The sequence below is a fragment of the Pyxicephalus adspersus genome, chromosome 1 (genome assembly GCF_032062135.1).
Source record: "Pyxicephalus adspersus chromosome 1, UCB_Pads_2.0, whole genome shotgun sequence".
NCBI lineage: Eukaryota > Metazoa > Chordata > Amphibia > Anura > Pyxicephalidae > Pyxicephalus > Pyxicephalus adspersus.
Window position 1 is genome coordinate 114,105,577 of NC_092858.1, and position 26,669 is coordinate 114,132,245.

A 26,669-nucleotide genomic window follows, 5' to 3' on the forward strand; every position below is an offset into this window, starting at 1 on the left:
ATCTGAATTATATCCATATTTAGATTTAATAGGTATATACTTCGATTCAAGAATTAAAGGGTTAATTGTGTTAACATTGAAGTATAGCGTGGAAATTAAAAGGGTACTTACCTGTCGTATATAGGAATTGGTTTCAGGTATGATGGTAACAAATTTAGGAAGCAAGAATAGTCTTGTCAAATATAGGCCTTGATTTAGAAATTGGTGGTAAGGTAGAGTTTGGAGACAGGAATATTCCTGTTAAGGGTGAATTCAATAGATAAATATTTAATTATTCAACCCTTTGGCATTAATGGAGACAACCTTAAAACTTGGCATTATGCAGCCGGACAAATGTCATACACAATCAAGTTCCCATGTTAGAGTTTCAGGGTGGGGGGGAGTCAGGTGAAAGGGGGGTGGCAGGTATTAGTGGTGGGTCAATTATAAATCTAGTGTAAGATGGGGGATTGCTAAAGAAAATGGGTATGGTGGGGGTGGTGGAATGCAATAAGGCTGGGATGAAGTAAAAACCCTAGCTTCTGCCATTTGAAATAAAGAAATGCACTTGTATGTAGCAAAGTTAAGTACAGATCATTTTCAAGTAAACAAGTAGTAAAAAGAACAATTCACAGAATTCAACTATTGAACTTCAGTAAACACTTAAAACCCAACACAGCCTCCAGCAATACCTCTCCCGATGGCCTCTCATCCAGTGACTAATAATATCAGGCAAACTGTAAATAAATGACTACCATATGGTGATCTCCTATTCCCTTATTAACTAAACTGAGATTGGCAGCATCAAATAAACCTGGTGTCCTTAAATCTAACACACAACAGCTGTACATTAATATATAAAAGGGATACTCATCTTGCTTCTGTTATGAGATATATATGCTTGCAATCTATAGAGTGGGAAGGGCATAAAAAATCCCTGAAGAAGGAGGTCACGATCGTATTCAGACTGTAGGAACGGGCACGTACAGTCTAATTCATGTCGATTCGCATTGGGTGACCTGCTTGGGAACTAGCTTAAGAGGAAGGTCTCTCTCTGCGTCTCCTGCATTGTTAGAGAGGGGGCCAGAGAGTTGCTGTTTCCTGTGAGAACTCCAGCCAGTTCGGCAAGTCCATCAGTGAGGTGTCCAATAAGTGGAAGAGATCAGGTAGTTGGTCATGGGAGCATAGCGTAAACATTGTCGTACCTTTGCAAACTAGTACATGCTGCATTGCATTCTTTATTACAGTCCAATAATAGGCGGAAGATTCGTCTCTTTCGAAGTGTAGCGCTGGACAGGTCAGGCGTAATGCTCATGTGTGCGCCATCAAAGGCTAATGTCCCCTGGGACAAGGCCAGTTTCAGTACATCTTCCTTCACTGAACAAAAATGGATTCCATATATGTTACCATGTAGTGATTCTGGATCTATCCTTCGCAGGCCTTGCACTCAGTGTACACAAATTAATTTCAATATGGTTTGTGGGAGGTATTCCCAAAAGCATGTTGAATATGGCTGTAACTGTAGCTTTTAGATCTGGTCCAGCAGTCGCCTCCATCAGGCCCTTGATTACATTGTTACTGCGGTGTCTTCTTGGTCCACAAGCTGCAATAGCAAGGACGCCACTGAGCTCTGAAGTAATCTTTGGGAATACTCCATAGTTTGCATACCCCTCACTAATGAGGTAGAAGATTCATCCATAGTTGTGACTCCAACGTCCAGAGCATTGGTCTATTGGCTTATGTCCTCCAACTCTTTTCTTAGGGCCTCTTCCAATCTGGCAGCCAGAATCTCAATATCAGACCTTGTGGATTATGTATGTAAAAGGGCACTGAGGTCTGTAGATATCTGGCATACTGCATTAGGTATGGGGGTAGCAGAACATGGTGCCAGTGGCCCATTCTTGGCAGGCTGAATATCTGCATGGCCCTGGGAAGGCCATAGAGCCAGTGGAATGGGAGGATCAAGCCGGCGTCCCTATGTAAGGGGGCTGGTATGTTGTGCCACCTTGAGAAGCCCGGAGAGTTGTTGGGAGAGGAAGAGGGGGGAGTCGTGGATCTCTGCGCAGGAGACCTGAAACTCTTCATCGCTCTGGGAAGCCGGGAGAGCTGTTGAGAAGGGAAAGGTAGGGACCTGTGCGGCATGCAGCTTCTCAACTTGCCCCATGGGTCCGTCCCAGTGTAGAAGCTTCCAGTGCCCGTCCTGAAGAGACACAAGTCAACACCATATTTGATGTGTGGGCCTCTGCAAAACAAGTCTCTGCCTCCAGGAAATCGCGAAGCCAGGCCCCCAGAAATATTTAATTATAATCTTATAGAGGCACTTGAAATTGCGAAACAAGTAAAAGCATTCTATAATTTATTCTTACTTGGTATGGTAGATTTCAGAGAGTTAATGGCTCCTTTAAGGGTGAATAGGTTGGACATGCTGCACCATAATGATTTATTAAAGTTTGCCATAGAATTTGACAATGCCTGCCTACCTTTCCCTTGTCATTTTTTTAAAAATTGATAAACCCAAACCATCAAACTATTACCACCACGCTGTACTGAAAAAGTACAGCTGGTAACACTATTTTACATGTCCCTAGCTCTTACCCTCAATCCCTCATCAAAAGCATACCACTGAGACCAAGCATACCATCTGAGACTAAAAAGAATTTGCTCTAGAGAAACAGACTTTTATGACCAAGCCAATTTACTGACTGTGAGGTCAGCCTCTAGCGTTTAACATCCCAGAGCTCCCTTGCATGAGCAATGTAAACCAGACCCGCACATGTGCAATAGCCCCTGTAGGACGCTATATCCACGCCTTTATTAGGCGGGACTTTTCACCAGGACAGCCTCAATGTTGTCTATGCTTCATTTTATCCGCATATTGGATCCCTGTCATGGGATTCAACCTATTTGCCCTTAAAGGAGACATTAACCCTCTGGAGTCTACAATAGCAAAGAAATGTTCCTGTCTCCAAACTCTACCTTATCACCTTTTCTGTGGTCAAACCAGTGAATCAGTGAAAGAAAAACTTTAATTAATATGTCTCATTTACCAGGCAAGTTTTCAACATCAATAAGGGATTACACTATTTACTTACTACTCACCACAGACAACATGTAAGTCTAAATTCTTAAATTTTATTATATATGTTATCATTACATTTATGTTATACTATTTAGCAAGAAAACTTTCATCACTCATTCTTTACCCCCCCCCCCCCCCCCCCCACCTTTTTAATCACACATTGGACCTTCATTTATTATGAATCCAGTATTTTGGTATAACACTTTTCAGTTTATGTATTTTTGTTGATAGTGTAGCCTAAGGGCAAAATTAGTCAGATTAACAAGCCATCTAATTACTTAACTCTCTCCTCACTGTTAATTGATGGAGGGGAATTTTTTTGTATGTATGATATTTTCCTGCACAGATTAATATTTATCTAGACCAAGTCCTTTACTTCTATCATAAAAATGGGATAGAGCATGTGTATAGTATATAACCATGTATACTGCTAATTGTTATTTTTAGTATTGATTTACTTCATATACTATATATCTCTTGGCCTAAACAAAACCCAACCACTTTGTGGTATATTTGATGCCTTCTCCTTTCACTTTTTTTGGTATATTTGATGCCTTCTCCTTTCATTTTTTAGGAGTTTCGTGGAATAACCTCCTTCAAGATGTTACACTTACCTCTTCCTCACTAAAACGCAGAGGCCTCTCTTCTGTGAATGCCGGCAGTTCTGACTCTGGGTGTGGCTATGCTACCAAGCTTTATCAGTTTCGTCCAACCGGCCAGCCAATCAGAAAATACTCTCCTAACCATCCCTGGCTATTTAGCTAGCACAAACACAGCACTCAGCGTTCTGGTTGCTGCTTAGACTCTTTCTCAGGGGTCCCACCACTTTTGTGTAAGCCTAGCACCCCCTAGTGGTTCTGTCTCCCCAGCATGACACAAGAAGTCTCTCTTGTAAGGCTTTCACTTCTTCAATTGAAGTGAAGTTACTCTTTAGCCCTAAATAAGTCAATATTGACTTATTGAAGTATTAAGGATGAGCACTTTGGGCACTGTAAAGCGTGGAGGTTAATGTGAGGTCAGAGTTAATAACCAATCACAGATCATAGTTTTTCACCATCACTTATTAATCTATATTTATCCATCATTTGTTCAGATATCCCTGGTTCTCATCCCAATTCCATCCAACGTTTGTTTCACCATATTACTCCTCTCCGGAACGTGAATTTTTTTATCCCACATAATTTACTGTAAAGTTTGTTCTTGAATTGCATATTATTAATTTCATACTCATTTTACACACAATTTCATGCTCATTTCTGTGATCTTCTCCTTTTATTTATTTTATCAATAGGATCTATCACAACATTTTTGACCTTAACTTCAAACTTTTACTACATCCATTGGTTTGACAGAGAGTCATATACACAAATCTAAATACATATTTATTTATGGTACTTTTTCACCTATGAAGAGATAAATATGTTTTAAAAGATTTATTAGTTTGCATGTTTTGACACATTTTATCTGACAATAGGGTACGACAATTGTATATACGGTGTCTATTTTTAATTGAATATGTAACTTGATCCTTTATTTGAATTAATGGAATTTTGTATTGGTGGAAACAGTCACGAGATTGTGATGTATAATTCTACATTATTATAATCTAAAAATGTTTGTTTATAAAGATACAATTTTTGGCTAATAAAACCTCTTCTCTTGTTTCCTTTACTAAAGGGTGACTAAATACAGTAGTATCAGGAAGGACCACATTTTACCTCAACTCTACCACGTTTTACAATTTGAAGGCCCAATTCTTCTAATCTTTGGTGACTATCCTGTTTAAGTGTCATGCAAGTGGAGAATATTCAACAGTGTATGCTTCACACTATACCACCACAAGGTTCGCTTTACCTTGATTTATCCAGACCCATTTAAATTCCCTGATCCATAAGGACATAATTGTATATTTGCCTCAGCTGAGGAAGCAAAAGATTTTATCGTCTGTTTCCAGCGCCTAGGGATAGCCGCTGTAGCTGCTAAAAGAAGTGGCATAGCACATCTTGTGATTTCACTGTGCCTGGAATTTTAGGTATTAAGGCCACCTTAGGACTATTAGAATCTGTTAAGGTACTAAATAGCTTTCTAATTGTCTCCTATAGTCAAAACAAGGCCGGGCATTCCCACCAGAGAAGTATCATAGACCCCCTTTGGGGGGGGGGGGCCCATCTGTATTCTTCTTGGCAATACAGACGGCCAGCTGTTCCATGACTAGTGCATATAACCGTGGAGATAAGGGACATCCCTGTCTAGTGCCATTTAGGATTGGAAAAGAGTCAGAGAGATCTGTTCACTCTTACTTGAGCTCATGGAGATGAATACAGAGCTGCAACTCAGGATATATTGTTAGAACCCAATTTATCTTACATGAAGGCCTAATTCACACCTGTAATGGTCTTTGGGCCGTAGGGGGCTATGTCTACAGAAGATGTTGGTAGGAAATGTAAGAGGAAAAGGTGATGGGGTAATCCCAGGGAAAATTAGAAAAGTGCAATTGGGGGTGGGGAACAAAATTTGGGGTGGCTAAAAGACAATAGTTAGGGAAACACAAAAGTCTAAGCCCTCTGCAATTCTGATGGGCTAAGATCCCAAACGTCCATGAGCAATCTGTAGAGAATAAGGTAAAAACCCTAAATACCCAAAAAATTACGACCATGAGCCTACATGGTGATAGTGACGGCACAAAGCAGAACTCATATTTGATTCCCTATATTCTCCCTATCAATCAATACATACTCAAGTGTTGCAATGTACTTTTCATTGTGTTCCACCCCAGAGGCAAGTATGCTTCAAGTAAGGTAGGCACTGTGGTCCAACAGCTTGTACCACCTACTTGGGGGCAGAGACTCCAATAATACAGTGTGGTTTTGTGTAGTGCAGCAATGCACATGCCAAATAAGTGGCTCTGTTGGGGAACCTAGGGGTAAGACCCTGCCTCCGTGGGGGAAGGGGCAAGAATGGCAACCAGAATACATATATTTTTATGGCTTATTAAATAATTAGAAGATATACCCTCCCACCCCAATCTGGAGACACTTGAATAAACCAAAATAAATAAGAAAATCCTAGTGTCCAGCTGACATGCAGTGTGAGAAATCAAAAAAATTATCTATCTGTCATTAAGCAATGTGCCTAAGATTGTGCACATTTTATGGGGAGCTATGGAAGCAGCAGCAGAAAATTGAGGCTGCACCTGATGGGTGTCTATGTTTTGGGAGCGGTGGGGGGGGGGGTCCTTTACATTATTCGTACCCTGGAACAATATTGGAATGGCTGAGAGCATCCTGTCAGGTGAACTATGTAGAAGCAAAAATCAATGAAGAGCAGAAAGGTAAGTAACAGGAGGTAAGGGGCTTTGTAGAGGTCATATTTGCCAATGGAATCAGTGATAAGAGGTGGAGTCAGTAGTATAATTATCTGGAAGAAACACCATATAACAGGAAAGGTGCCAGAGAAACCCGTGGAGTTACTAGGTTGGTCACATCCTACTTGGTATTAGTAATTCCCAGGGATTACAGCAAAAGATGATGCAGTGGGTTCCGATGGTTGATCAGGTGATAAAGTCAGAGAAGCAGATGTAGGAGGCAGGAGGTGAGGAAGTTGTATGGTCAGTTCTCAACCCAATGATGACATCGCTGTGCGGGCCAGTTTTGAATCACAATGCCAGGGAGGTGTAGATCTGTCAGAGGTTGTGGAAGATCTGAAGGCTCTCTTTAAATGTGTTTTTTCCCTCTGTTGTAAATAATTAGGTAGAGGGGATATCCCCAGCAACAGGGGATGTTCCTTTCTTGTAGTAAAGAAAGCAATGGTTTAAGAGTCCGAAGGAGATCCAGAGTATGTTTGCATATTTGATAGATCTTGCTACACGAGCCTTAAGCATGATGTCTTTCTTAATATGGTAAAAATGGATCCTACTGATGACATCTCTTGAGTACCCTTACTACAGGGGGCCCGGGGTTATATGAACCAAGTCAATTTCTATATCCTAGTTGGATGGTATATCCAATAGTTCCGCAAAGAAAGAATAGGCTGCGGTGGCAAGTTCAGCAAGTAGGTACTGTTCCAGGTAACCTCCAGTTATTTCAAAGCCACGGTTTATAATTTTTGGAGACTCTTTAATCAATGGCATGGTACCAATGGATTTGCATAAGGCCAATATGGTTCCTTTCTTCAAAAAGGGAGCAAAGTAATTACCAAATAACTACAGACCAGTAAGTTCAACTTCCATTATTGGAAAGGTCCAAGAGAATTTGATTAATAGTCACATACAGGAGTTTATGCTAGAAAATAGTATATTAAGTGATAGCATGGATTCAAGAAAGACTGAAGTTGTCAAACAAATATACTCTCTTTTTATGAGGAGGTAACAGGTGGTCAGTGGAGTAGCAGTTGATATAGTGTACTTGGACTTTGCAAAAACATTTGGCACAGTACCCCACAGACTGTTAATATGAAAGTTAGGCTCAATAGGTTTAAAAAAGTCAATCCCTAAATGGTCTCTGGCTCAAAGACCCCATCCAGAGAGCTGTGATTAATGAATCATACTCTGAACAGTCTAAGGGTATTAGTGGTGTACCCCAGGGTTCAGTGTTGGGATCTTTACTGTTTAACATCTTTATAAATGTAGAGCTTGGGATTAAAAGCACTATTTCTGTGTTTGCTGATGACACCAAACTATGTAATGGAATTAAGTCCATACAGGATGTCTATAATCTACAAGCAGACCTGGATGTACTGTTTGATTGGGCAGCCAAGTGGCAAGTGACATTTAAAATTGACAAATGTAAATTTATGCACTTGGGGGCTAACAACATGAATGCTTCATACTTTCTATGGGGTAATACATTTGGGGGGGTCAAAAATAGAAAAGGATTGGGGGTCCTGGTGGATCATAGACTTATTAACAGCATGCAATGTCAAGCTGCAATATCTAAAGGTAGCAAATTACTTTTTTGTATTAAAAGAGGAATGGACTGCAGAGATCGAGACATAATCCTTCCCCTGGAATATGCAGTCCAGTTTTGGACACCAGTTCACAAAAAAAGACATTGTGGAATTGAAGCTGAACTGAATTTATTCTCCCTTGAGAAGAGATGTTTAAGGGGGGATATGATCGCTTTGAATAAATATAAAAAAATGGTCTATTATAGAAAACTCTCTTCCCAATTATTCACCCTAAGATCGTTACAAAGGACAAGAGGGTCCTCCTGAGGGTCCTCCTTTTCCTCCTGATGCAACTCTTTGCATCAGGAGGAAAAGAAGTTTAAGCCATGGATAAGGAAGGTTTCTTTACTGTAAGGTCTGTAAAAATGTGGAATCAGCTCCCTTAAGAAGTAGTTTTAGAAATTACTATAGATTACTTTAGGAAAAAGCTAGATGCTTTTCTAGAAGCACAAAAAATAACTGGGTATTAAAGCTTTTAATGAAAGATTACAGACTGCCGATTCACTGTTCTGTTGAAATAATTATTTTCCCTTTTTTTGCCTTCCTCAAGAGTTTTTTGCCTTCCTCTGGACCAACTATGTCCAATTGGGATTTTATATCTGGGATATGTTTATTTCCCTAGTGGTTGAACTTGATGGACTCATGTCTTTTTTTAACCTGACTTACTATGTAACTATGTTGTGGGTGGTCCGTCCATCCACTGAGAAAAAGCCAGTTATCTTCCTTACTGCTGCCTCAACTTCCCCTGATATTCGTCCACGATTTTGATCCCATCTGGCTAAAATTAGGTTACCAGAGTGCTGATACTTCGAGTTTATGCTGGGCAGGTTCAGGAGCTCACAGAAAACACAGCTCACTCGGCCATTTGCGGGCCTCCCTCTTGGAATTATTGTTTCATCTCATGAGGAAAAAAGCAATGTCATTATTTTTGCTTCTCCACTCTTTATCCCCTATACTAATCTGATCTTTTTTTATGTTTAACATTTCCCCCCCCCCCCCTTCTCATTTTGTTTGTTCTCTCCTTGCTCACTTTTGCTTCAAATATTGGGACTAATTTATCAAGCGAATGCGTGGAAGTTAGCTAGGCGCAAATTCGATCCGAAGGGCTTGGAGTATTACCTCGTTCTGATGCGAGTGCTCGCCTGCCAGATTGTGGATTTACGCGAATAATCTTTAGCTGTGTGAATAAGGTTGATCTGTAAAACTCCGTCAATGGTGATGTCATAGCAATCAATTAGGGCACATCTGGGTTCCTGTTCTGTGTGCACCTACAGTCCATTACAGGTCAATTTTATTTAGTGCTTGATCTATGCTGCTGGCAAAAGTGAAGACTCCCCTGCCAGAGTAGTTAGGGATTTATCACCAGGCGGATCCTAGGGTCAGACATCCTAAGTACTCTGTTTGCTCAGGGAACCTGGATGTGGCTGAATCATGCTTGAATGAGGTGCTACCACCACATTTAACGAATCACTCTATACTAAATGCCCCCATCTCTTTTATGGAAGTACTGCCTTATCCCACTTTACCAATGACAATGCTCCAGGATCAAACGCATTCACAGCAGATTTTTTTTGTGAAAGAGGATTTATTTATTTATCTTTATGCATTGTATGCTATGATGTGGGACCAAGGTTGCTTCCCCTCTGGTAAGCAAGCATACATAAAAGGTGCTTTTGAAGAAAGGCAAAGACCCCAGATATCCAGACTCTTACCACCCCATATCTTTGACATCAATGCTAGGATAATTTCTAAGATTCTGACAAATATATTAGCTTAATTTTTGCTCTCTCATTTTATAAACCAAAGTTAGCTTTGTGAAGGGGACTGTGACAGTCACGTGCTTGCAGTGTCTTTACAGACAAGTACCTAGCCATTATCACAACTGATGCAGAAAATGCTTTCAATAATGTGAATATTTATTGTTTAAAGTTCTCCATAATGTGGGTTTTAAAAGCCCATTTTTACGTTTTCTTGCTATGTATCAATCCCCAACAGCTAGAGTATGCACCCTTAACCTACACAAGTTACTAGGCAAGGGTGCCTACCATGTCCCTTGCTATTTAATTTAGCTCTGGAGTCACTAGTCTGCCATATAGAGAAACCCTTCTCCTTACATGGAATTAGGATTCATAATCCACATTTTCACAAATTATAGTCTGTTTTTTTCTGAGTGCCCCTCCCTAAATGTACCAGTTGTACAATCTATGCTTAGAAACGTTACAAAAAGTTTCACAGTACATTCACAGACCTAAAAGTTACCTTTCATAGGAGCCAAATTTTACCTTTAACACCTTTTAGGTCCGGCTCCTGGACTTCTATCATCTCCTTTCAAATGGTCCAGGATAAAACTACCTACTTAGACATACAAATAAGCCACTCCTCATCCTCCACTTACTGTTTGAATTATCTATTATCTATCTTTCAAAAATGTTAAAGGCGTAAAGACATGGCAAAACATCACCTCTTGAAAATAATGTAATTTTCTGAAACATTATTCCCTTTGCAAACAATACTATTATTGTTACAACACAAGGATGTATTTATGCTTAACAAGTCCTTTTTAAGGTTTCTCTGACAAGGAAAACACACAAGAATATCCTTTTGGAAACTATATCTACCAGTGTTGGAGGGAGGAGCCAATTTTCCAATCGGGAAAAGCAAAAATTATACACCAATTCAAATACTCTTCTTGGTATATACCTAACATAATTTTATAGGGCACGCTATACACTTCATATTGTTTTTTGTACTTTTATGAGGCAGTATAATGAAAATCAAATGCTCAAATGCTCTAGAACCAAGGGAGTAAAGGTAAAAAAAAGTTTGGAGACTTAAGTCATTACATATCTCCCCATATTTCCACCTTGGTGTAGTTTATCTAGAAACTTGAAGCAATTAAACCTGAAGGGCTCTGACATTTTCAAAACTCCTGGAGCAGACTACTGTACAAATATTAATTTCTTTAATATTGTCTAATAATCCATTCATCAGTGAGTAGATGCATAGACAGCTTTAAAAAGTTTATCCAGTAGCCTATAACATGGGCAGTATTTTTTAACCACTATGCGAACCACTGCAACATTCGAACACTTGATCCCCCCCCCCCCTGTTCAAACAGCTGTTTTTGAGTATTTAAGGTGACACACTGTAATGTTTTCATATGGGAGAGGGGATAAAAAAAAAAAAAAAAAAGTTTTACACAGTCACAAACTTTTACATAAACATTGTATGCAAATAATGTGGAAAAAAACTCACCATTAATGACTGGAGTAAAAACTGCTATTCCAGCAAAATTTGGGTCGGACACTGTTTTATCCAAAATTAATCCCCCAACACTGGAAAAAAAAAAGGAAAAACTTAGGGCATGTTCAGACCATGTGAGCGTTTTTTACAGCCTACAAATTCTTAGAAAACTATGTAAAAAATAAGTAAATTCAAATAAAATTATTGAGTTTGTTTTTTTTTGTTTAGGCTTTTGCAGGCTTTTGGCTTTTACAAGTGTTTGTTCAGAAGTTCATTGCTTCTAGGGTTGTGCAGGCATTTATTTGTTTTTCCTACAGGCTTAGGATACATAGATGTATTTAAACTAGGGAATTGTTTGATGAATGGAATAAAACTACAGCTTATTCAGGTGTATAAAACACCAGAATGCCTACAAATGCCTGTAGAGGTATTAAATCAAATTTGTGTTAATATGCCAAAAATACACTTAGCTTTTAAGTGCTGTTGTGGGCTGATAACCCGTTTTGGTCCATTAAGGGTTTTTTGTGGATTTTTGGATGTTTTTTCAAGTGTTTCTACGAGGTTTTACTGCTCAAAACTGCTTGCAAGAAACTGTTATCATTGAACTGAAAAGGTACGTTCCTTATCCTTCATTTGGCACCACTTCGACAGTGTTGTCAAGCCCTGCCCAGTTTTCCCATGTTTTAACAAAAGGTCTGAGAAGGCCTTGAGAAAGAAAAGTAAGAAAGTGTGTAGATGACACAGAACAGCTCTGAATTTCTGGCTAGATTACCAAGCATGCTTACACACAAGTACTTTACTCATTTTCACTGCTCTTGATAACATTTTTATGTCTTCATTTTCCATGGAGAACCCTAGCCAACAATACCACAACATAGTATCAAACCTAACCCCAGTACATGACATAGATAGCTTAAAAAAGACCACTGAGTCCAACTTATACAATTAAAACCTGTATATTCAGAACACTGGTATATTTTGTTGCATAATCTTTTAAGGCAATAACTGCAAACAAGCAATACCTGCAGCAACCTGTATTGCAACTGTATTTTCTAGTAGGTAAAAATTACCAAAGAAGGAAATAGGTGTAGCAGCTCTTTATGGCAACCATGTTTTTTGTAAAACCTAGTAAAATATTTTATTTAGTTTAATAGGATAAAACAAACTTACAAAAATACACATACTTATAAAGAGAAGGGTGTGATTCTGACAATTTTAAACAAAATTTTCTTGACAATTGTATTTAAGGTATATTTTTTTCATTAATGATTTCGATCCTAAGTTTAGTGGGTCAAATTGTACACCATATAAATACAGTCTCTCCCCACGCATTTCGGCCTCAGGGGCTTTTTCAGGGGATAGAGAGATCCTAAAATTCATACAAATATGTATGGTTGTAAGTGATGCGAAGCGAAAGATGAAGGACAAAGACAAATATTTCATTAAAAAGCAATAACTTACTTGCTATATTGACCCAAAAATCAGTGCAACCAAAAGAACATCAGAAACTGGAGTCACATCAAATGTCAAGTCAATGATGATGAGGATTACCGAACTAAGTAAGCTCTGTGATAAATGATTAGAAATATTTAAGAACATTGGAAATACTAATTGACAGTGAAAGCTACAAGGTGAGAAAAGATTTAGTCTTACTTGGACAGTGTGTTATTGGGTACTGTTGATATTTATGCTTGCTTGTTAATAGTTGTATAGTCTATGTAAGTACTCGAGTTAATTTGAGATTGGTAGATCTTGATTCATAGAATTTAAATATTCTGTAAATAAATGGAAAAAAGAAAGAAAAAATAAAGATAAAGCAGGGCTAAATAAATGACCTGAAATAAAGAAAGTTGAAAATATTGCAATATATAAATCATCCACAAGATGGCGCACTTGGAATTGGAATCCTAATGGAACTTTAAACAGATGTTCTTAATGATTGCCGATATTGCTAATTATGACAGATCTATAAATAAAAGTGAATTTTAATAAACTACAAGTTTGCTAAAAGCTTGTAAGCTTCATTTGAAATTATATATTGAAGACTATACCTTTTAGAACGTGTGTAGGCTTGTAAAAAGTTAACCTTATAGGTCATTGGAAAGATCCTTTTATAGAAGTTGGAAAACACAGGAGTGTTCAATTGGACCTGTGCTAGAGAAAGAAAAAACATTTTGCTGCAGGATTTGAGATTAGGCTTGGTGGTTGTTAGCTCTTAGTTCATTACTTACTTCAAACTGGTGTGGGAAAAAGGAACAGCAGGGAGGGCTGGTAGCGGCTGTCCAAAGGAGGACAGAGGCTGCCTGAAGGCCTTCCTTATATGGACATCCTACTGTAAGTAATTAGGAGGCAGTGCACCCGCACGCCTGCCTCTTGTTGTTGAATAAAGTTGCGAACGTTTTAAAACTCCAGTGCACATGCGCCTGGTGTAAACTATAGATTAGTTCAATTACTTCCACCCCCACGTGTGGATTTCTGTCCTCAGTGAGGGGAGAAGATCAGTGAAATGAGGCAGTATTTAAATTATATTAGGCCCACCAATCAGTGGGCAGGCTTTAAAGTTAAAAACCCCTCACTGGGTTTCTGTCCTTAGTGAGGAGAGAAGATCAGTGGGATGATATAGTGACTGAATTATATTGTATTATATTAGGCCCGCCTATCGCTGTGCGGGCTTGAAAATTAACACCCCTAGCTATAGCGCCTTCACTTGCTCAATATAAGAGCAAGGCTCCAGGTTAGCGAGTCCTGGTCAGCCCAGCGTGGATGACCAAACAGGGGGTAGGAGGAGCGAGACACAGGATCCCCGCAGAGGAGACCCTCTGCATATAACCCCGCCCTAAGCGTGCACCCTTAGGGTGCCCCCGTCCCCCAGAAGGCATTAGATAGCGGGGTGAACTGAAAGTTGAAAAAATTGTCAATAAAATAAACAAACCGTGTGAAAGCACTCATAACTCCTAATAGGTCAAACATGATTTATATGTTTATATTTGTCACAGAGAATACTTGTAATATGTAGTAGTCAGTAACATATTAATGTATAAAGTACCAAGTGATATACCAAGTCATATACAAAGTAAATCATGCTTTGTTACATACTATAAACGTAATGTAAGAGGGGGGACTCCAAAATATATAGAGGCATAATATAGCCATATAGAAGTAAATTAATTAGGATACATAATATAGGTAGAGAAATAAAAAATAGATCATAATTTCATATGATGTTAAAACGGTAAAGATAATATACAAAGAAATATCCAAAAATGTCACATAAAAATATGGTGTGATCCTACATATCAGTTAGTTTAAATAATAAACAGTTTGTATAAGGGTGTGGATGAGAAGAGATATTGAAGATATAAATGATAAATAATCAATTCAAGGAAAAGGTTTTTGAAGGACATGATATTGTTCAGACCTGGTGGGGTGGTGGCTTTCAAAGTTTTATTCCACCTAGTTTCTGCTTGTAATAAGCGTTGGTCTAGATCGCCACCCCTAGGATTAGGGGTGAGGCTTTCTAAAACCGAGAACGGGATAACCCTTATCAAAATTGTGGTTGTGGTAGCTTATAGGAATTGTCATTTTCCCTGTATCAATCGAATACACGTTCGTAGTTTTTTGTTTTTTTTTGTAGTGCTCTTTGTACAATCTTGTACCTATGTACAATCCTTTACAGGCACAGGAATCATATATATTAGCCTTATTGTAGATCACTCAATATACTTCTTAACTCGGTGTATTGTATTGTTAGTCAATTTACCTGCTTGTTGTTCCCTGAGCCATGGACACAAAGCATTTCCCACATTTAAAAATAACAGCTGAGGCTGACTGATATCAAAAGAGCACCAGATGCGGATGTCACTAACCTCAGTGTCCGAATCGCTGTCACTTTCTGTGTCCGATGACAGGTTTCCAGGGTAATCACTGTCACTTGACTCTACTTGCGATTCCAAGTCACTCTCGCTGTCTGCAAATTGTTCATATGCAGCTTGACTTGAGAGACGCCTTTTGGATGCCATGGCAGAGGTCAGGGCTGGCAGCAGGCAAAAACATTAGAGTCCAGGCAGAGGTCAGTGCAGGCGGCAGGCAGAGATGTCAGAATCCAGGCAGAGGTCAGGGCAGGCGGCAGGCAGAGGTCAGGGCAGGCAGAGAAATGGTCAAAAGATCAGGCAGAGGTCAGTAATCAAATGTATTGGCAGGTAGGCAGTGCACTGTAACAGTGTATCTCTCACTCCAACGGTCAGAAAGATACTAGCTACTTTGTATTGGATTCAATACAGTTATTTGTATTGAATCCAAAAGAAAAAAATTTGAATTTCCTGCTGGCCACGCCCACTGGCACAGACGTCACCAGGAACTCCTTCGGTGACTCATCAAGACAGAGACAAAGACACGCTGTTGCAGGGGGAAGACAGGAAGAGAAGAGCCTACAGGAAGATGCGATCGCTGAAGCAGGAACATGTGATCGCTGAAGCAGAACGGAGGAGGACGCCGGCGGATAAAGTAAGACTTTATTTATCATTTATTTATTGCTGCTTTACCTACCCCGAGTGTGACTCGGGGTTACCACTTTTAGCAAGTTTTTTTCTACCCCGAGTCACACTCGGGATTACCGCTAGGGAGGTTAAGATATATCGAGATAACAGCATTTTTGTATATTTTTATGTATAGTATCTTTCCTGTTTTAACATCAGATGAAATTTTGATCTATTTTCTCTACCAATATTATGTATCCTAATTATTTACTTCTATATGGCTATATTATGCCTCTATACCTTTGGGAATCTCTGTTATTACATTATGTTTATACTATGTAACAAAGCATGATTTACTTTGTATATGACCACTTGGTACTTTATACATTAATATGATATTGACTACATATTACAGGTATTCTCTGTGACAAATTAAACATATAAATCATGCTTGACCTGTTAGGAGTTAAGAGTGCTTTCACACTGTGCCCCTGATTCATCAAGCAGAATCGGATTATCGCTCGCGCATTCGTATTAGCGATCCGGAATCGTACGCGGTCGCGCTATTCAGCAACTGAAAAAGCTCGTGCACGGAGCCGCGCTTATCCGACAGCTTTTTACTGGCGATCTTGCATTAAAAGTCACTGTTCCCCTAAAAAATCATTCTTTCTAATGGCACACACATTACCCATAGCCCTTATTGTGAAGGCTGGAATCCGGCTGGTAGTGAGGCGAGTGTACGCGCACACTCGAGTCCGGACCGCGGTAATCTGCGATCGATGGCCGCGCGTACGTTCGCGCTTCCAGCGAGCGCGGATTTCATTGATGAATCAGGGGCTGTGTCTCTAACAGTTATCAAAAGATCTAAAATCTTTTGACTATTTTTTCAACTTTCAGTTCACCCCACTATCTAATCTCACTGATCTTCTCCCCTCACTGAGGACAGAAATCCAGTGAGGGGTGTTTAAATTTAAAGCCCGCCCACTGATAGGCGGGCTTAATATAATATAGTAGTATAAAAAGTATAAATAAATGCTGCCTCATTTCACTGATCTTCTTTCCTCAATGAGGGCGGAAATCCACATTTGAGGGTGGAAGTAATTGAACTAATCAATGGTTTACACCAGGCGCATGCGCACTGGAGTTTTAAAATGCTCGCAACTTTATTCAACAATAATTACTTACAATAGGATATCCATATAAGAAAGGGCTGCAGGCAGCGTCAGTCCTCCTTTGGACAGCCACTACCAGCCCTCCCTGCTGTTCCTCTCTCCCACATCAGTTTGAAGTAAGTAATTAACTAAGAGCTAACAACCACCAAGCCTAATCTCAAATCCTGCAGCAAAATGTTTTTTCTTTCTCTAGCACAGGTCCAATTGAACACTCCTGTGTTTTCCATCCTCTTTAAAAGGATCTTTCCAATGACCTATAAGGTTCACTTTATACAAGCCCACACAAGTTCCAAAGGTATTCTCTTCAATATATAATTCTGAAGGATGCTTACAAGCTTTTAGCAAACATGTAGTTTATTATAATTCACGTCTATTTATGGATCTGTCAAAATTAGCAATATCGGCAATCATTAGGAACATCTGTTTAAAGTTCCCATTAGGATTCCAATTCGGCCATTTTGTGGATAATTGATATATTGCATTCTATTCATACTTCTTTTTTATCAGGTCATTTCTTTAGTCCTGCTTTACCTTTTTTTCCTTTTATTTTTCCATTTATTTACAGAATATTTTAATTCTATGAATCATGATCTACCAATCTCAAATTAACTCGAGTACTTACATGGACTATACAAATATTAACAAGCAAGCATAAATATCAACAGTACCCAATACCGTGACACCGTCCAAGTAAGACTAAATCTATTCTAGTATTTTTATTGGCATATAAATACTGTGTAATAGTAATAATGGAAGGCAGACATGAAGACCAATTCAGATCTATTATTGATGCCCATTTCGGTAGGTTTAAATTTTATACTGGCTATCAATTGTCCAAAAAATGGACAAGGCTGTGAATTCCCAAAATAGGTGTAGTAGAGTTCCAGGAGCAGTGCAGCATATCCAAAAGGCAGGATAGGCATAAAGATAAATGGCTGCTAATCAAACTGGTGTCCTATACCACCTGATAATTTAGAGTTTAGCTCTTGATATGTGTTGGTGTCATAGGCTTTATTGGCAAAGTGCAAAAAGTGTTTTAACTGCTGAGGAGAAAATTGAATGCAAAGCTAGCTTTCACACATAGCAACATAGAAAGGGGCCCTAGAATACTGTGCACCTAATAAAAGTTGATAAGCTAGAGAGAGAGTACCCTTTTAGGGGATCAGTAGGGTACAAAGTGATTGCAATGGAAAAATTGGCCCAATTAATTGGTTTGACGATGGGAGAGAACAGAGGATAAAGGTCAATTGAATCATTTTCATTAAACAGGTTTAATCTTGGGTAATCAACCCCAGATTGAAGATCATACCCCCAGATGGGCGGGATGAAATATACATCTATGCTCCAATCAACAAATGCCAAGAAATAGCCAACACCATTATGTGTCCAGATTGCAGATGCTAAGGGGATTGGAAAGCCCAAACTTTCCATGTTGACTAATTGCTTAAACCCATCAGGTCTATACCAGACACAATGAAGGTACTGCTCTATAACAAAAAAACAAAAATGGGTCAGGGAAGGCTATTTCCCCTCCAATCCTAGGAAGAGAGGACATTTCTATTTAGGTAGGGATAATCTGTATGCCAAATAACATTCAACAATTGCAATCTGAATTTTCGCTGTAAATAGGATTGGAGTTTTAATTGGTAAGGTTTGCAGCAGGTGCAGCAGTTGAAGCATAACATCCACTTCTACATAAATGTGTTCACACCCTTAAACTAATTTCCTTTAAAAAGGTGAAACACTTTTTGATTTATTTACAACATTCAGTCTTGGGTAGGAGTCAGCATAGCACATCTTGATTTGGCAATATTCGCCCATGCTTCCTTCAAAAGCACTCCAAATCTGTTAGATTGCAAAGGCATTCCTTGTTTCAGTTTCAGGTCACAGTTTATTAGTGAGATGGGCCTGTAACTAGCGCATCATTGTCAGGCCTTAATAAAAGTGTAATATGTGCAGTCAGAATCGCTACTATTGATGACATTTTGACAAAGGACTTTCTCCAACCCCAGTGACATCTCTGTATACTGTAGCTAGCTTTCATTAAGGCCCTGATTTATTAAATTGATTTATTTATGGAGATGGCAGCATGGCCTTAAAAAAGTTATGCGGATATCAGTTTTATGTGCTGAGGAGTAGAACATATAATCGTGCGTTGTTGGGTGTTGTATAAACCATATTTCCACCAACTGATGAGAGGCTTTATGTAGGGCTTTATGTTTCCTGAGGGTGAGGCACATGGGATTTTGAGACATCCTGTAGTGGATTATGGGTAAAATTAGGTCTCCACCAAAAATAATTGTACCTAAGCCCATCTTCCCCACCAACTCTAGCAAAGAACCCAAAACAGAGAACTGGTTAGTGTTGTGAATGTACATGTTAACAAAGGTAAATAATTGGGACTGGATCTTATCCTGCATGATCAAATATCTACTCTTAGGGTTATCTCACAGAGAAAGAAATGTCCATGGTGAACATGTCTTTATTACTACATTACTACCACCACTAGACTTGGAGTCAAGAGCAGGACTATGGTAAACAAATTGGTAATGTCTTTTTCTTCAGTGTGTCACGTCGAAAGTGGGTTTCCAGGATAAGAATACATGGCATTAGAGACAGTGGAGAGTATTGTGTAAGATAGAGCATTTTGTTGGGGAATTAAATCCATTTGCATTATTAGATACTAGCTTCATAGACATGTGAAATGGATTTGGACCATAGGTATAATAATTCAAGGAGAAGAGAAGGGAAAAATGAAGAAAGGTAAAAAGCAAACAAATAAAAAAAGGAATAGGAGCAAAGAAGCAGAATAAAAGGGTAATAAATAATGAGAAAATTGCCTATTGGCAAGTCCCCATAGTAAAAACTAAATAAGTCCCAATGTGGGAAGGCTTTAATAGCCTCAAAACTCTAACACTAAAAATAAAGCATCCCGAGTGGAGGAGGTGTTAGTTAAGGCTTAGGAACTAGAGTGATCCTGAGGTAGATAACAAAAATGGCCAATGACCATACATTGGACATCCTGACACAGGAGGTACAAACTATTAAAGAGTAAAGGAAAAAATGAAGGAAACACTTTAGCACCCTATCTTCTTAGAACAAAAAGAACATGTTAAAAATGTTAAAGTATATGAATATACAAAATGATACAGTCTGACATATTGAATGGTGATAACATGTTCAGTAGCAAATGGTAAAAAAAGACAGGTCTGTTTCTAAAAAGACCTCTAAAAAACTGTGTAATCATTCAAGGAGCAGTAAAGGACCCTATGGGAATGGTAAATACAAAGGTAGGAGTTACTTAGTAATAATTTGATGGAATGGATTATCCCAAAAATATAAGGTACCTTGCGAGTGAAAAATATTCAGAAGTGGTTGCAGTAGATAGTGGACGCATAGGCAGTGTTTGTTTGGAGACATCTAGGTAAAGATGTGTTTATGCCCCATCAAACACTATTGATTTCAGGCTTGATGTAGGGTCTGTTCTTTTAGAGTAAAGAAATGGACCTGGCATAATACATCTCTTGAGGTGTTGTCAGGTAGGTTCTGAAAACCACCTACACCACTATGCTTTCAATCAAATTCTTTAGTTGTAGTATTTGGGCAATCCAAAACATGGTTAAGAATAGCAGTCACTGTCTCCTTTAAATTAGAACTGTGGTCGCTTCTGGCATCCCATGAATCCTAATGTCATTCTGAGAGACAGTTTTCAAGGTCATTAGTGTATAAATATAATGAGGTTAATTGTGAATAGTTTTGTGAGTAAGACTGTTCTAGGCTGGTCAGCCTGTCTGCAATTTGTGAGGAAGACATTTCCAAAGTAGAGACATTACTATCCACAGACGTAATATGTTATTACAGGGATTCTAGCTCTCTTCTGAGTTATCATTCTACATGCATAGCCAGTGTTCCCAGAATTCCACTAGTAGGTGGAGAGTAAATCATTTCCTGCAGCTTTGGGTGGATACCTGTGGTTGCTAATGTTTTACAAGATGGGGAGGAATCCTACTGCGGGAATATAGAAGTGGGGATTGGAGAGGAGCTAGGATACCTGTGATAATGATGCAGTCTTCTTGCTCATTTGAAGCAAGGTCTTCTCCCACAGAGTCTCCTACCGGTGGGCCCCATCCTAAAAACTGCTGGGTCAGGGAATTGCCAGGGAATCCAGTCTGATCCAGTCACCTTCTTCATTCATGGCAAAGATAAGGAGATATCCTGTGTAAGGTAAGACCTAGCCTGCTATAATGGCCACAAGCAGGGCAGAGCTCCAGCAAGGTGCATTTTTACACTGCCAGAGTGTAGCCATGCCTCCTGGTGCACTCTTTCTATGCAAACTGTATTTGAAAGGTACTTCAGGATACAACCTCCAATAATGCTCAATATAATTCAAAGCATGGCTTAAATTAAAGGTTTCACAATAACCCAGGAGAAGGGTTGGAATTCAAATAAGAAAAATTGGAGAAAATAAAGAAGGATTGTTTCTGCAGCGGGAAAATAGAGACAGATGAGTTTTTTTTATTAGTGTATTGTTTTTAGAAAGTGAAAAAGAAAGTTGGTAATGTTGGTAAAAGAACAAAGATAAAAGGTAAAAGTTGCCACTAATGTTAACTGGTGCAGTGGACCATGGAGTGACAAGAGCCTTGTGTCAGTTCTCGTCAGTTCACATCTGGTTTAATAACCTGCACATACCTGAACATCCACAGTAGGTAAAAGAAAATATAAGTCATTAGTCCAGGCCACTCGGTGGACAGGAAGAAAGTTAGGATCTTAGCAGCAAATATTGTTTATAATATGTAATTATTAAAGCCCTGTTTCTGTTTTCAAGATTATGTAATTTCCATGACTAGTTGTATATATTTGCCTCAATAAACTGTACATTTACAGCTAAAAATCGTATTAAAAAGATAAATGTTAGGCGGGGGTCAAACAGCCACCCTATTTTATTAATAATGCTTTGTCCATATGAGTCTCAACAGAAAACCCCTTTTTTTTTAAACTAATATTGCTTGTCCAGGGAATTCATAGGTTGCTTGAATGGTATATATTCATATTGGTCTACAAAATTATCTACATACCCTGCATCCTCACAGAGCTATGTTTTATCTTTAGAGGGTCCTCACAAGCCAGAACCTACCAGTCCTTCAGCTCTATAGCACCTTCTCCTTCAGAGAGAATAAGATAGACAAAGAAACCTTCAAAATCACAATTGATCTGAAACAGGACTTTCAGACCATATTTCTAGGTTTACGGATTGTATTGAACATATATTTATGAATATGGTACATAAAGTGGTCACGAACTCTTCCTCTCTTTCGCATTTTGAATCTCAACTGGAGATGTTGCATAATTAGGTGGAGTATCTGGAAAACAGAACAAGGAGGTGCAACTTTCCGATCCAGGGACTCGCAAAACTAATAAAGATTTGGAATCAGTCATAAAAAACTTCATTACACTATCCTGGAATGTGATAATCTCCACCTGGAATTAGAGCACATCTACTGTGGGTTGACCTCATTCAGACCATATGGAACAATAAGGGATGTGATTGTAAGGTCTCACTTCTATACTATGTGAGGAAAATATCTAGATCTCAGCCAGATAATTGCTGGGCATCCTGTGCAAATATATCCTGATCGTTCCCTGGTGACCATACGGAAAGGTTCTCTTAATAATTTACTTCAACCTCTAATATTTAAAGATGGTAAATACAGATGAGCGCATCTATGTTTTCAATTATCAGTTCTACAAGAACTAGAGCTTTTGTAGTTAACTGTACAAGACCCAGCACATAAGAATGCCGTACCACCACTGTCCCTCATTTGCTCGCAAGTTGCAAGGCCTACAAAAAAGAAATTGAAGGATCAAGGTAGAACCTTTAGTGATTGATGTAATTACTTCCTTTAGGGGGGCTTCCCTCTTAGAATTCTACACCCCATAATCCTATCAACAACACTTTACTTGTAAATTCCTTGGGTTGGATTACCTAATCCTCACCATGCATCCTCTTCCCTGGATACTCTGATGGCCTATCCTGGCTTAATTTGGCTTATCCTGGCATCAACAATACAATAGGGGGTTTACATGGTCTCCTTAAGAAGTTTCTTCACCATGCGATGGATCCCTGCCCCTTCATCAGTTTATCTCGGTTTGGAGGAAAATTCTCACTTCCCCATTGATTTGTAAATATTTTTTGTGTGGTACTGTTTGGTTGGGAAGGGAGAAATGTTCTTACCCACTTCCTCTTTGGCCTTGAGCTAGAGTTTCTTTACTTCTTCCCGTGCATTCTTGTTTCACAATTTTTCCCCTTTGCAGACACCATCATATTACCAGGTACCTTTAGATCCTAGCAGTATGACTTCAGAGGGCTCTTTGTATGTGGGATAGCACAAGTTAACTGACATGATACTCGATTGGTCCCATGGCCTCTGACCTAAACTGACATTACTCTTCTGCCCTAAACTGACATTACTAACTCAATGTTTAAGGCCTTAATTCACCTAACAAAAAGGAATAAAGTTTTTTAATACTATCATGCCAGCCTTGCAAGAAAATCACTTTTCACATTGATCTGCCCCCAAATTCTTTCAAAGTATAACTTTGTATTACACACCTCAAATCTATTTCAATTGTTCTACACTGTATTCTTTAAATAGTACCACAGGTTGAGGGCTTCCTGATTAAAGGGTCTTTCCAAATTATATGGAATGGAATCCCGGATAGACACTTGCCTAATTTCCAGAAGAAGAAAAAAGGGGATAAGCTGGGGGCAGCCGTCCCAAAAAAAAAAAATATTGTTTATCCGGGATTCCTTTTTCCAAATAAACGCCAGGGCCTGATGGGTTTTCTTTGGAGTACTATAAACAGTTTCAGGAGTCCCTATTACCTCATATGATGAAGGCTTTTATTGCAATAGCGGAAGGGAGAGTTTTTCCAATAGATTCCATGAGGGCCCATATTACTGTCCTACTAAAGGAAGGGAAGGACCCATCCAGCTGTTCCAGTTACCGCCCCATATCTCTGTTTAACCAAGATCTTAAGTTGTTTACGAAAGTTTTGGCTGTCAGGTTACAGAAGGTTGTTCAAAAATTGGTTCACTCTGACCAGGTGGGATTTGTCCCAATAAGAGAAGCCCGAGATAATACTATTAAGGTACCTAATTGGATTCATTTGGCTAGAAGGTATGCTACTCCGGGCTTCTTACTTTCTATAGATGCTGAAAAGGGGTTTGATCGGGTTGATAGGACATTTATGATCCAAAACCTTCTTACATTTGGTAGGGTCCCCATATGCTATCATGAATAGGTTCAGTATACTACGGCCCTATGGCGGCAGTGAGGGTTAATGGACATATTTCTAAATATTTCAAAATTAGCAATGGAACTCGGCAAGAATGCCCATTATCCCCACTCATTTATAATAACCCTTGAGCCTCTTCTGGGAGCCGTTCGATCTAATACAAAAATTTCCGGTTTAATAATTGACAAATCAAACAGGATTGCAGCTTATGCTGATGACCTAATGTTTGTTCTCACAAGCCCTATTATATCCCTGCCAAATTTAAAAGAACTATCATGTTATGGCTATGTCCAATTTTAAAATAAACTATACAAAATATATCCCTCTCTGATAGGGAATGTTCCTTAGGAAATTCTATGTTTAAATAGACATAGGAAGGGCTGAAATATCTGGGAATCAGGCTAGCAAGGGACCCTGCTCGTTTATTTTCCCTGAATCTAGCTCCTCTTTTGACCCATGTTACGGTGGATTTACAACATTGGAGGTTGGGCAAACTATCTTGGTTTGGTAGGATACAAAAGATAAAAATGAATGTGTTACCCTTTTTTCTCTACCTGCTTCAAACATTGCCGATCTGGATCCCCAAGTCTTTTATTAACAAGATTCATGGGATTGTGTTCCAATTTATTTGGTAACATAGGAGGCCCAGAATTAGCCGCACATTATTGTTCTGTGCCAAAGATGAAGGTGGGTTAGGGGTCCCAGTGTTATAAAAAATAGCAAAATGATGCATAGTGATTGTGAATTGAACAGTGTAGGGCATTAACAAAGGAAAAGTACTGCAGGAGATTTAGGCAGTGACTGTTAAAACCTCTGCTCAACTGTCACTGCAGGGGAAATGGCCTGCGGTAATCCTTTGGGTATGCTAGTAATATTATCCTGAACATATTTTAAGTCCATAAAATTCTCTGAAGCACCAGAATCCACCATTGCTGAAGTAAAGAATCGACAGGTGCCTTCGAGGAGCATGACTGGTAGAATAAAATGGGGTTGTCAAGGAGATAGTTAATTTTTTCCTTGGGTCATAGGAAGCAAATGCTCTGAAATAGATCCTACAAATTCAGCAGCTGTAACTTTGAATTGCCACTGTTCTCCAAGATTAATTTGGATACACTTCAGCATAATGACTAGGTTTTCCACAATACATGCACAGATCACGTCTCCTTTTTCTTTCTGAAACACTTAGATGTCTCCCTATGGCATCAGTTTGCATGAGCTCAGGTTCTGTGCTGGCAGGACTAGAGGATTCTGGTGGCAAAAAATAGGAAGTAGGTCAATAATAGGCAGGTCCTTGTTTCTCCATCCTTCTTTCCATGAGTCTCCTGTCAATTTGGATGCTGAGCTTGAGGAAAGCAGCAACGTCTGTGGGTTTGTCCATACTAGTTAATTCTATTTTATTTGTTTCGAGAGCCCTTTCCTGAAATGGTAACGTTAAGTAATGCCATTCCAAGTTGTATTAGCAGCATATTCTGCTACTGGGCGTCTGCCCTGCTGCAAATTATTCGCATGTGGCTTCAACAGTAGCACAATGATTTGGGTCAAAAATCAAATCCATTGCTTCTAGAAATTTTGGAGACTATTCAGCAAAGAATGATCCTGCTCCAAGTAAGGGGACACCCATGCCAAGGCTTCATCATTAAGGTAATTATAAATCCAACCTTGAAATGAACAGTGTTAAATCTTGCAGATTGTAATGAAAAATGTAGACGACACTGTTTTAGAAAAACTCTATACAGCTCTGAGTCTCCATTAAATTTTTCTGGCAGTGGAAACTGGGCTTCTGCAGTTGTTGTATTGTTAAATTTATTTTGCAGGATAAGAATCTTTTGTTGCAATTCCTGTACTTGTATTTGTAGTCCCCAGATTTGTGCTTGATTTTGCACACTATGAGTTAGGTTGGTAATCTGTTGAGACAGAGCAAGATCAACTCTGTCAGGAGTCTGCGGACACAATATGGAGAGCACACAGCAGGCAGAGTTATCAGTAGCTCTTAACAGCAGGATGCTGGTCTATTAGGCAATTCAGCAGGTTAAGTAAGTGACCAAGTCCCATTGGTCAGGGGTTCCCAACCCCTGGTAAGCCACGGTCAGGGGAAAGACCCCACCTGGGGGGCACACTGGCCACTGGCCTGAGCCGCGGACCATGTCCCCTGTACAGATTGCAGGCTCAGGGCGGGATTGTGTCTCTGGACACAACCAACCCACTCTCCTATAGCAGACTCAGACCAGCATTAAATATTTATTAGTGTATCCACAGCTCACTGATTACCTTAATATACCATTAGCGTTTATTCAAAAATATTACTTCAGGGGTTCCCCAAGATCTCAAACTGTTTCTAGGGGTTCCTTCACAGTAAAAAGAATGAGAAATACTGTACAAACAGCTGTATATCTTTAATATCCTGAATCAGCTTCATATTATAAACCTAGAATAAATTCTGACTGAAGATACAGTGGTTATAAAAAATGTAAACACCCCTGT

The 26,669-nt window shown here is 39.1% G+C and overlaps 1 protein-coding gene across 2 annotated transcripts in view; it reads right to left on the reverse strand.

The window, feature by feature from the left end:
- LOC140339666 (solute carrier family 41 member 1-like) overlaps window positions 1-26,669 on the reverse strand; it is a 155,928-nt gene that overhangs the window by 17,506 nt on the left and 111,753 nt on the right. For both annotated transcript variants that reach the window (XM_072424477.1, XM_072424470.1), the window contains one exon: window positions 11,258-11,337. In XM_072424477.1, the coding sequence (XP_072280578.1) occupies window positions 11,258-11,337 (80 nt within the window). The remainder of the gene's footprint in view (window positions 1-11,257; window positions 11,338-26,669) is intronic.